The 11707-nt window shown below is 44.7% G+C and overlaps 1 protein-coding gene across 1 annotated transcript in view; it reads right to left on the reverse strand.

The window, feature by feature from the left end:
* COG6 (component of oligomeric golgi complex 6) overlaps positions 1-10607 on the reverse strand; it is a 99452-nt gene extending 88845 nt beyond the window's left edge. The window contains exons 1-3 of the mRNA XM_019530017.1: positions 10454-10607; positions 9192-9335; positions 5410-5481 (exon numbers count right to left, since the gene is read on the reverse strand). Coding sequence (XP_019385562.1) covers positions 5410-5481; positions 9192-9335; positions 10454-10594 — 357 coding nt within the window. The 5' untranslated portion in view covers positions 10595-10607. The remainder of the gene's footprint in view (positions 1-5409; positions 5482-9191; positions 9336-10453) is intronic.
* Positions 10608-11707: the final 1100 nt, after the last annotated feature.

Below are 11707 nucleotides of genomic sequence, written 5' to 3' on the forward strand. Positions count from 1 at the left end.
TTACAAAACTCTATTGTACAAGCCAAGGCTAATCACGCCAAGGAACTGATTCCTGAGACTAAGCACCCACCCTATTGACTATTCCTGCACCCTTAACAACACCGTTGTTAATTAATCAAAATCACAAACTGACTCCCAAAACTGCACTACCAGCAGGCAAGACCCCTGTGACTAACAGCTGTTAGGCACTACTCAAGATCCACAGGGGACAGTGACTTCCGGACTGGGTAGCCAAAATGATGCTGGGGAATCGCACAAGAGCTAAAAGACAGTGAAGCATGACCCTCAGTGGCAGCTTCTCATCCAGCACCTGACCTACTGAGACAGAAGGACAAGCAAGCAACCCCCTTTGGCGAAGACATTGCCTTGAAGGAAGCTGACCATTGACAGCAGACTCCAGGGCCTTGGATAGGTAGATATGCCAACACCAGTGCTCTCACAATCACTACAGTATATTGCTAAGGTGGCCAGTACCCCATGTCATTCAAAGTTTGCATTTATGACTTTATTGGTAACTTCACATCCCATACAATAAGTTAGAATTCATTATGATCCCATGAATTGATCCTTTGTAGCCAACATAGCAACACAAATCACTTTTTCCTTGACTAAAATTTTGGCTTACAGAAGTAGAACTACTTGAAGTGGGGCAAGTTTTCACAGCAATCTCTGGCCTCCAATTAGATTTTCATGACTCCTATTTAGAACGTTGTGGGCAGCACTAACAGTCATGTTCATCTCACTTAACTTTTTGCACTTCAATAATAAGTAACAAACAGGGCACCTAATCTGGCCATGATGCCTGGTTCCCCCCTTTCCCTTATTCTTATCATATATCCAGTCCCTGGCTTGTAAACTTCGTACATTTTAAAGTTATGCTTTAGACATTTTCTGGCAATGAAAAGAACAGGGAGGGTCGTTACTCAGAAATGGATTATAAGTTATAAAGTGAGACGATTCTATAAAATAAATGTTAGTTTTGTGGAAGCAGGCAGACGTGAATACCATTCATTTTTAAGAAATTCAAAAAACTACCTGCCCTCTGAAGTAAGTATGGAAATATGGGTACATTTCCATCAAGAATCAACAATTAAACTGTTGCAGATTTAAGCACTTTTTCTTCTGCTACTCAGTACTTTCACTTTAATAGAATCAGGACGAGCTCATCACCATTATGAATAAATATTACCAGGTTATTTTGTTACTGTAACTTGTACATGCCCTGGACCTGCTTTAGAGGTTTGAAATATTCGCATCTCGGAAAGGCTGGAAATGCAGACTTAAGGTAATCACTGAACTCAAAATTGTGGGAAGACAAGAACTCACAGAACAACCTTATTTCCACATGAGAATTTGGCAACAGCTAAATCAGCAGAGTCACTTCTGGCTACAGGCAACATGTCTTACATGCAACAATATTTGAATTTGAAAGCTGAATCTCATTTTTACTATCCCTAGCTTCTTTTCACATCGCCAATTATGGTAATGTGCTATTAGACTTTGATTTATCTAAGATAAGAAATTAGCAGAGTATGCTAAATGAATTGTTTCATATTAGCCCTTTTTTAGTGTAGGGAAAATTTCACTACTACCAACTTTAAAGCAAAAAATGAAATCTAATAAAGCAAAGGGTGGATTTCAAAGATTTGCCTGCCAACTTTTTTCTAAATAGCACTTTAAAATGCATCTAAATTCCCACCCCCCATCCCTCCCTGCATCGGGCAGGTCATTTTTGGCAATAAGAGGTGTATTGCTGTGCCTGGATTATGAAGTTTCCAGGCTGAAATTTATGCTTGAATCTGAAATTTTAGAAATTAATTTTATTATTACACAAATGCAAAAAAAAGTCACCACAGACCATAATAAGGAAATGTAGTTTTTAATGGCAACAAGAATAAAATTAAGTTGTCCAGGACTAAAAGGCTGGAACTACATGATTCTTAGAAGTGTACTGAATAGATTCCTCCTCCCTTCTTTCCCCGAAAGTGACATATTTTAAAGAACACAAAACAGAAATAACTACCACTTCCTTTATTACAGGAAACACAATTAAGGAGAATCAGGGACCTTCTTTTATAAAGAACAGTGAACATTGTTAAAAAAACGCCACCAGCAAGAGGGGAGAAAGAGACTAGCTCCAAGGCAGCTAAATACATTTCTATAGTATGCCTTATTTAGTTTAGAGAACTCCCAGAGCCGCTCTGGATTCTTTGCATACACAGACTGAGAAAATATCCTGCTCCACAAAGTTTGTAATCTAAACTAGGTGGAGAAAAACAAAAGGAATGTGAGAAAGAAAGAACAAAACAAAAAACAAATAAATAAACCTGCACAACAAAAAAGCAACAAGCCAAGCTCTGGCACTCTTCTGGACCCCTAACCATTGCAGTGTTCATCTCCCTTCCCATCTTTTTACACTATTTGAAGTACCCCTTCACCCTTCTGGCCCCAGTGACTGTCCCCTTTCCTTTCCATTTAGCTATCAGGTGTAAGTAGAACATCCACCTGGATAACAGCAATGAAGTTTACAGCTGAAAGAAAGGGCATAGCCGTCTGAACAGCTGGCCACTCATAATGCCCACTGAATATCCAACAGCATCCACATACTCTACACCAGGAATAGGCAACCCCAGCACGGCTGCCAGAGTGCAGCATGCAACTGCATTTTGTCTGGCACATGTGCCTCTGGGGCAGATGGCAAGGAAGGGGCCAGGTCTGTGCTGCCACAGCAAGGACTGGACCCCTTGTGGTTCCCATGCCATCTGCCTCTGGCACACCAACATCTTATGAGTCAAGGTTGCAGGTGTTTCTGGCACTCTGCCCAAAAATGTTGTTTACCCCTGCAACTTGTGCATAATAGTGGGAGTCACATGGTATTTAAGCAGTGGTTCTCAACCAGGCCCCCACGAGTCCTCTTAGAGGGGCCAGAGCAGTGGCAATGAGATAAAAACTGTCCCACGGGCTCCCCCTGCCTTACGGCTTGCTGCTGCCTGCTTTAGGCTATTAAAGCTGCCTAGTGGTATGCAGTGCTTCTTGGTCAGATGCCCCCTACACTCCTCCAACAGACTCAGGTAAAACTGTTGCATCTGCTTATTTCCAGGAGGAGTGTAGGGGGCACCTGATCAGAAAGGGATATACAGCATGAGATAGATTAGGCTGACTTGAGAGCCCTAATGCAGAAGGAGTTCATGCATTTGGTACAGCCCCTCACAGGCTGGCTGGGTGGCAGGCATGCAGGGCAGTTTTATCTGGAGACAGCAGAACCTCACTGAGAAACACTGATGAAAGCTGAACCAACTGGTTCTTAGCTGGGGATGTCCCCCATTCAAATAACAGTGATGGTGGAGAAAGATACATGCCTTCACTTATTTCTATTGCAACACTCCTTGAGTATCAGGGCTCTTTGATCCAACTTAAGCGACAACTAGGTCTTATGTGTGCCCCAATGTTTACAGAGCACTAGGAAGACATTTGACAAGTATGATTAAATTGTTTTAAAGACACTGTAGTCCATGAGCTTATTAACTTTCCAAATGCTTCCATCTACATTCAGATGGAACTACATGGAGGACAACGGGAAGGCAAGATGAAACCTCATGAAAAAACTGTGGGGAAAGATAGCAATTATCCAAAAGCATCTTTTGACTTCAACATGAAACAAAACTACTCAACAATAACCTAATTTTTTGTAGCTAGCATTCACACCACTTCATGATCAACTACATCACAAAGCTAAAATAACCAGGTTGCATTTACATCCTGGAGATTACCCATCAAATCAATCAATGCATGTGCCACACCAATGTCTGTGCTCAGAATAATATTCAGAGAGTTCAGAGTACCAAAGTTACATCACCACAACCTTCCCAGTCTTAACCAAAAATGTAAAATTAGGCACAAGAGAGTAGTTTGTCATGTGTTCTCCCCTCCTCCAAACTTTTGCAGAGGAATGAAAATCGTGAGCTTTCTTTAGAGCTATAAGTTAAGAAGTTTTCAAACTGGCCACTTACAAACAGAACACACATTTGCCCTCTGGTGGGAGGCAGAGGGAAAGTGGGGTTTTTTGAGGTAAATCTTTGACTGGGTTCCACCATTTTTAAACCAGTCTGTGTGCACCAAACTTCTGTTCTGTTACAGGTATAGACCAGTTTGGCATGTGAACTTCTGTTTCAATATGGTTATAAACCGGTTTCTGATCACTTATACTCGTAAAAGCATAATGTCTGTAACCTGGCCTTGAACATCTTTGTAACAGGTGAAAAATTCAACTATTCAAATATGAGAGCTCTACACTGAAGAGTCCCTAGGATATATACAATTCAGTTTTGAAGTGGAATAGTAACCACAATTACAGGGATTTGACAACCCAATTATTTCTTCTAATATAAAAGCTGCATTAAATAGACAAATAGAGTCAATTAGGCTCAAAAGTAGTCCCAGCTTGCATCATGCACAAATCAAGATCCTTCACCCTCATCAGATTATGGATGGATGAAGCTGCATTAACCAATCTCCTATTTCCATGAAATCAAAGTACTCCTCTCTGTATACACCTTGAATCTTTGAGAGACAAAACAAACCTAGTGGGATCAAGATTAACTATTGGACTTGATTCACTTTGTGGATAGTGAGGACTGATAACTGGTATTTTCTAGAAGATATTCCAGGAATCTTATGGCTTATAAGCATGTAAACTGGAGCAGACTCACTACATCATCTAGCAACTGCTTTAAATGATAAGGAGAGTACCACTATGAAGCCTAGCCAGAATATGAAATTGCCTCCCCTCAGTATATCCACTATAAGAGGTGGCATAGAGTTCCCTCTGCCTTCCTCTAGAACAGTTTTCCAATCTCACAACTGCCCTCATGCACGCAAGAGAAGCTGCAATGCAAGTTTGTTCTTCACTGTATCTACAGGATGAATCTGCTCCATAATCTGGGGTCCTGTAACATAAAAATAGATTTTTCCTGCTGAGCAAAAATCCAAGCACAATTAAAGCAACTAAATAATCGAGTTGGATGTCAAAGCTCAGAAAGAGGTTTGTTACTTCTATTTGTACTTATAGATTCAAAATTAGGGCATCATGTCCTCCATATAATCAAACACTTTCTTCCTCACAGAAGCTAATAGATATTACACTCCCTGCAAAATATCAAGGTATTGCTACTTCCAATTCAGCATGGAGGAATGTGAAACTACAACAAATCTGCTCAGTGCCTTTTATTCTGAACTATAAACAGGCTAGTTACTATGCTAACTATAGTTATATAATGTTATCCAAATTTTAAAAACACGCAACAGAACTGTTGTTAAATGAAACTCTTGTTTAGTACCTGTGTTAAAAGAAAGCAAGAATATACCTAGTAACAGTAGAAGGGAGAAGATAAATATCTTTGCTGATCATACCTTCAAACGATTAGTCATGTCCTGACAACAGTTGCTCATTGCTTGCACATCTTCATTTATACTTTCAAGTTCCTGAGAAAGAAGGGCAAGACACCATTAGCTGGTTTAATAAGTTCTAGAGTGGTATTTGTACATGCAGTAGTCCAGGGACCATCTATTGGACCAAATATATAGTTGAGAGACATATTAGAAAAGATTCTAAGCAGAGAACATTTTTCTTCAAGTCTGGAAAAGCAGATACAGCCTAAGCTACATTTCAATTTGAACAGCAGTTTCATTTGACCTAATTTTATTAATAAGTATGTTAACTTCACACACACAGTCCCAGTTTTAACCCATGGAGCACAGAAGTCTATTCAGCAGTTGCTACCAACTAAAGTTTTTAAGCAGTGACATTATACCAAGTCTTCAGCGTAAGTCCACCTACCTAAGTTTCCCAATCATAAGCATATGAGAGGTTCATATTTCTGCACTAACTTTCACCTTCTCCAAAAGTGGGTCTGAAAATTGTCCATGCTCTTCTTGGCCCACTTTTCCTATATTTGCTTTCAATTACTAATGAGCATCTTAAGACTAAGAAACAAAAGATAAAAATTGCCCTTCTCTCTCTAGCAAGAAGCAATCCCAGTCCATGCTTATACCAGTAAGAAACACTGGTATAGAGAATTTTCAGTACACAAGAATTCCTGTACAGAACATGAAAAAATGAAGGGCATAGTTTGGCAACCGTTGATCCTTCTAGATCATGGTGTATGCATGAGAGGTCATCCAGACCTTCAAAAACTAGGCAAGAGTTTTGGACAAACGCAGGCTGCCCAGACCTTTCATCCCCACTTAAGGCCACCAAGACAGAATCCAAAGGCCTGATTAAGTCCAGACGTTTAGTGCCTCCATGGCTGTAGTGGTATAAGCATCCAGGAATATCTAATAGGTTATGTATTAGATTTCATAGACATCAGGGCTGGAAGGGACCTCGGGAGATCATCGAGTCCAGCCCCCTGCCCAAAGGGCAGGAAGTCAGCTGGGGTCATAGGTTCCCAGCAAGATAAGCATCCAATTTACTCTTGAAGGTGTTCAATGTAGGCGCTTGAACCACCTCCGCTGGCAGACTGTTCCAGACCTTGGGGGCTCGGACAGTAAAGAAATTCTTCCTTATGTCCAGCCTGAAACGGTCTTGCAGGAGTTTGTGACCGTTCGACCTAGTCATCCCTTGGGGTGCTCTGGTGAACAAACGTTCCCCCAGATCCTGGTGGTCACCCCTGATAAAACTTATAGGTGGCCATCAGATCACCCCTGAGCCTACGCTTTTCCAGGCTAAAGAGTCCCATGACTCTCAGCCTGTCATCGTAAGATCTGTTTTCCTGACCTCTGATCATGCGCGTGGCTCTCCTCTGGACTCTCTCAATCCTTTTTGAATTGTGGAGCCCAAAACTGGACGCAGGAAGAACTACTTCATGGTAAGGGTGGCCAGAGCCTGGAACATGCTGCCCAGAGAGGTGGTGCTCTCACCTTCCCTGGAGATCTTCAAGAGGAGACTGGATAGGCACCTGGCTGGGGTCTTATGACCCCTGCCGCTCTCAGTGCTCCTTCCTGCCCTTGGCAGGGGGTCGGACTAGATGATCTGTCTAGGTCCCTTCCAACTCATTGATTCTATGAATCAAACATAGGTCTGCTGCAGGGCAGACAAGGATTCTATCACTAAACCACAGCGGACTCCAAGAAATGAAGGACCTTTTGTAAATTAATTTCTAATGACTAAAGCAAAACATTTGCTCAGGATTCAATTACAGTCTCCATTGCAATAGAAATTCACAATTGCAAGCAACTGTTAATTACTCTATTATAACGATGGGTGCTATGTAGTTCCCAGCCTGTGCTCAATTTGTGTCAGACTGATAGTTAAGTGTTCCACACATACTCAGCTCTTTGAAAATGAGTGGCAGGACCATAAAGATTCTAGATGCCATGAACTTTTAGTTGGTTCATTCATAAAGGAAAGATACATGAAACTTAGTCAGCCATTTTTCATTAGCCTGACCAAAAGACTACCTAGTATCGTTAAATGAATATTTCAAAATGTACTTGGGTAAAAAACTGGTTGTAGGTACAGACAAAACATCTTAACTCCAGTATAGATGTGGAACAGAGATATTACATACAGATTTACATGGGATAAGTGGAAAACAATCCCTTGGACCACTTACATTGGTGCATGTTAGGTTAGTACAAGGATGGGCAATTATTTGGGTTGGACGGTCAGTCGAGTTTTGGCGAGCTGTTGAGGGCTATGCAAATGCATGGATGCACTAAAATGCTCCAGATATGCACCTGCAGCCCCACCTCTGCTCTGAGACCCCAGCATGTGGTGGGATCAGCCAGAAGCCACACCAGCTGAACCTAGCAGCCTAAAGTGGCATGTAGGAACACAGCATGGAACCAACCCAGCCACATGTGGGGATCAGGGCAGAGGAGGGAGTGTATGGAAAAAGGGGGCTGGGAAGCACAGGTTATCTGAGCCAGGCACCTCACTACATTCCCCGCTTCTCCCCACCTCTAACCGAAAGTCCCCAGCATGCAGCCAGGCTGGACTAGTGCCATACTGTGTTCCCACATGCTGCTTTGAGTCACGTGGGTGCAACTGGAGCAGCTGGCATGGCTCCTGCCCAAACTGGCTGCATGCTGGAGACTCAGGATCAGGCAGGAGCTGTGTCAGGGTCAGGCAGAAGCTGCACCAGCCACTCCATGGTCCGAAGCAGCACACAGGAACACAGAGTAGCATCATGCTTGCAGCACCCACACGCCTACCCAGCCCTGGCCCAGCAGGGCCTGGATAACTCATGGCTTCTGGCCCTCTTTCCCCTGTGCTCCCTCCCGCACCAGCAGGGAGAACTATACCTGAGTTTCAACTTTTACCAGGGGCCAAGCTGTCTGGTCCGCAAACAGCCACAAGGTCAGAACTCTGCACAGACAGACTTGCTGCAAAGAAGCCTGGCCAGGAGCTCAGTGCCCCCAGCCTTGGAGTGTACACCAGGGCTGTAGTAGTGCAGGGTGGGCTGGGCCAGGGAGGGGAACTACTGCTGCATCCTGGTACAGCACAGGGAAGGAAGAAGGGCAAAAGGCTCAGAAAGCCAGGGCAGCCATTGACTAGATACAATTCTCCTTCAGAAAAGCACTTGCAGGCCAGATACAATCCCACGGTGGGCCAGATCCAGCCCACTCCTGGACTAGTGTATAGTCTGTGCACCCACAGCTCTAGTCAATTCTATCCCTGGGTAGCCCTGTCCTCAATGCAAACAGGCTCTTACTGGCTCTATCCCTAGCCAATAGAAAGTCAATAATAGCACCTACTGCAAGCAGCTACTTCTTGGGAGCTGGTCATTTGTCCAACCCAGACACCAGTGAAACCTGTACCGGTATACAAGCTAGTGTAAGTCACTAGTGTACTGTGAACGTATCTGTATCTGTCCTGCTTTATGTGGAATGGTTTTTTCAACCCAAATATTTTCAGACTTGCTGGAGTCCAGTAATTCCCAGGAAAGCCCTAGTCCCAACATATTTTTGTTTATAAACCACAGCAATGAAAAAATTGCAGAGCAGAAATATTATCAAATGACAAAAAAGTTCTGGCCCAGCAGGGCCTGGATAAAAGCAATTATAGCATAAAGGTAAGTTGGCTCTGGAAAAAAGAAAAAAAATTGTAATGGGTAAAAAGGGTAAAAAAAAGTTTGTGATGCTAAATTCAGTTCCAGCCATTTTAAGCATCTTTGTAGCAAAACCATTACCTCTTTAACTTGCTTGAAAATGCGGACAAATTCTTCATTTATCGCTAAGCTTCGGCGCTCGATGTCTCCACGTAGGTTTCTTCTGGTACGCAAACTATTTTCAACAAAAAAGGTCGAGAGCGCCTTGAGAGCTTCCAACATTTCCTGTGCAAATATATAAAGGTTACCTAAACATTTCCACTCCAATATACAACACAAAGTCTTCCTCACAAAGTTAGTCTAAACCCCGCCGCCCCAATAAAATAAAACATGCTCTATACAACATGGACAATCTCTTTATTGTCATGGTTTACCATTCTTTCTGCTCTTTATACACTGTGATGCAAATGGCTTGCAACCATTGAGCAGCCTGCCAGTTTCTAAAAATTTGAATGAGGAAAACTCTGCTTAGCTTCGAGGCACTTTATAATGTGACCTCCCTCAGGCTAGCAAACAAGGGCACTGATCACTTCATGTTCATTTATAAAAAGAAAATGAAATACCCAAGTTATCCCCCTACTATCATGGGCAGGTCTTGAATTTCAAAGAGGGGTGCAGATGGCAAGGTGCATCATTACATGTCAAAACAATACAATTTTTCTCCCATTAAAAATAAAGAAGAAACTATACTAACAGACTAAGGCCCTACAGCTGCATTACTCAGTTTAAGATTGAAGCAAAAAAACCCCAAACATAACTTTGGTAGAATGAGTTAAAAATCAATCTGCTGGGCTGTGAAATAGGAGCTGCATTAGCGGGGGCAGCTACCAGGCAGGGCAAGGGTTAGCTTCATCTGTGGAATATCAAGACCATTAAAAAAGAAGCGGGGAGGACCATCACGCCTGTGGAAGGAAGAGTGTAGAAGGGATCAGGGAGATGATGATCAGCTGTGAAGTGACTACCTCACAGAAATGCTGCTGCCCCTGCCAGGCAGTTGGTACTCAGGGTTGGGTGCTGCAGGAATCAAAGGGGGGGAGGGAGAAGCAAGTGCACCTTCCCCGTCCCGTTTCACAGCTCACTATCATCCCCCAAATCCCCAAACCCCCAGTTCTGGGAGAGGCGGCAGCCCCTGCTGGTCTGCATCAGGGTGCGCTGGGGCCAGTATGGGGCTCCTCCACCAGGGCCCCCGCGGCCCCTGGGAGCGGTGCTATCCTGAGGCACCCCGAGAGCCACCCAGACGAGGAGCCCGGTGACGTCAGCGCATTCGACGCCGCTCGGCCGCGGGAGCAAGATATCGGCATCCCCCTCACACCTTCCTTCCCCTGCCCCGCCCCGCCCCGCACCTTGTCGTTGTCCAGCCGCGTCTCCAGGATCTTGTTGAGCTTGCGGGACAGCGGGTTGTTGCCGGTAGCTGCTGCCGCCGCCGTCCCACAGCTACCGGGAAGCCCCGAGGAGCCACCCGGCGCAGCCACCGCATCCGCCATCTTCCGCCCGCAACGGCCGCGTCCCGGAAGTGGGCTGGCAGCACAGCTGCTCGCCAGGAAGTGGGGTCCCCCGAGAAACCGGTGCCGCACACTTCAGTTCCCCCGCGTACACTGGACAATCCACACTGGTCAAAGCGTTCAAAAGGGGCCATCGTTTTTGAGGCAGGTGACTGTTACAGCACACGCAACACCTAAGTCACTCTCATGGAATCTTAACTGGCTTTTAGGGTTTTTTCATTATTAATATATTTCATGTTACAGGTCAAATCAATTCCAAATCATACCGATTGAGAAGAGGTCGGTCATGCCAAAAACCATATTTATTGAGCAAGTGGAACTTGATCGTTCTAAACCCCGAACATCCTCCGCCTCTCGCCCTGGCACTTCAGATGCTCCCAAATCCATCAGTAGGCATCCTACATGCAGGCCCAAGCCCAGAGGTCTTGGGATTCAGATGCCTCCAGAAACAACAGGTTTCTCTCGTGTTATGCTGTATGTGTATACTTGGAAAATGGCACATAACTTGAATTCGCATAAAGGAAACCCACTTTACAATGTTACAAAAAGGGATATGGTCCAAGGCCTCAACTGTACTGACTGCCAGACCATGAATGACGCGTGACCCTGGCGGCTCAGGGGGGTCACAGCTGTGCTGGTGGCGGTGGTGGGAGCGCAGCTGTGGTAAAAGTGGAGCTCCCGCAGACATCACTGGTGCTGTTGGCAGCCGGAGGTGGGGGGGTGTGGCGAGTGCCAACCAGGGGTTGGTGGCCACCCACAGGTGCTGCCAGCAGCGGCTGCCAGTGGTAATCACAGACTGCCCAAAGATGTCGCCGGCAGTGTTGGTGACAGGGTGGCAAGTGGAGATCACCCACAGGCACTGCCGACAGTGTCAGCAGCGCTTTTTGTAGGGGGTGCACTGCCGCCTGCACCCCCCACACATCACCCCTGCTCCAGACCTATTTCTATCACTTTTACAAGAGAATTTTGGCAGTTTTCTGTGGCTGCTTACCTCAAAGTAAAGAAATACTTTACAATCAGAAATTGGCCATATCAGGCCTATAATTTGGTCGATACATGGCCTGTACATGCGAAGAGCTCAGCCCCAGGACCAGC

This window comes from Crocodylus porosus, unplaced genomic scaffold (assembly GCF_001723895.1).
Source record: "Crocodylus porosus isolate Cpor-Errol unplaced genomic scaffold, CroPor_comp1, whole genome shotgun sequence".
In the NCBI taxonomy this organism is placed as follows: Eukaryota; Metazoa; Chordata; order Crocodylia; family Crocodylidae; genus Crocodylus; species Crocodylus porosus.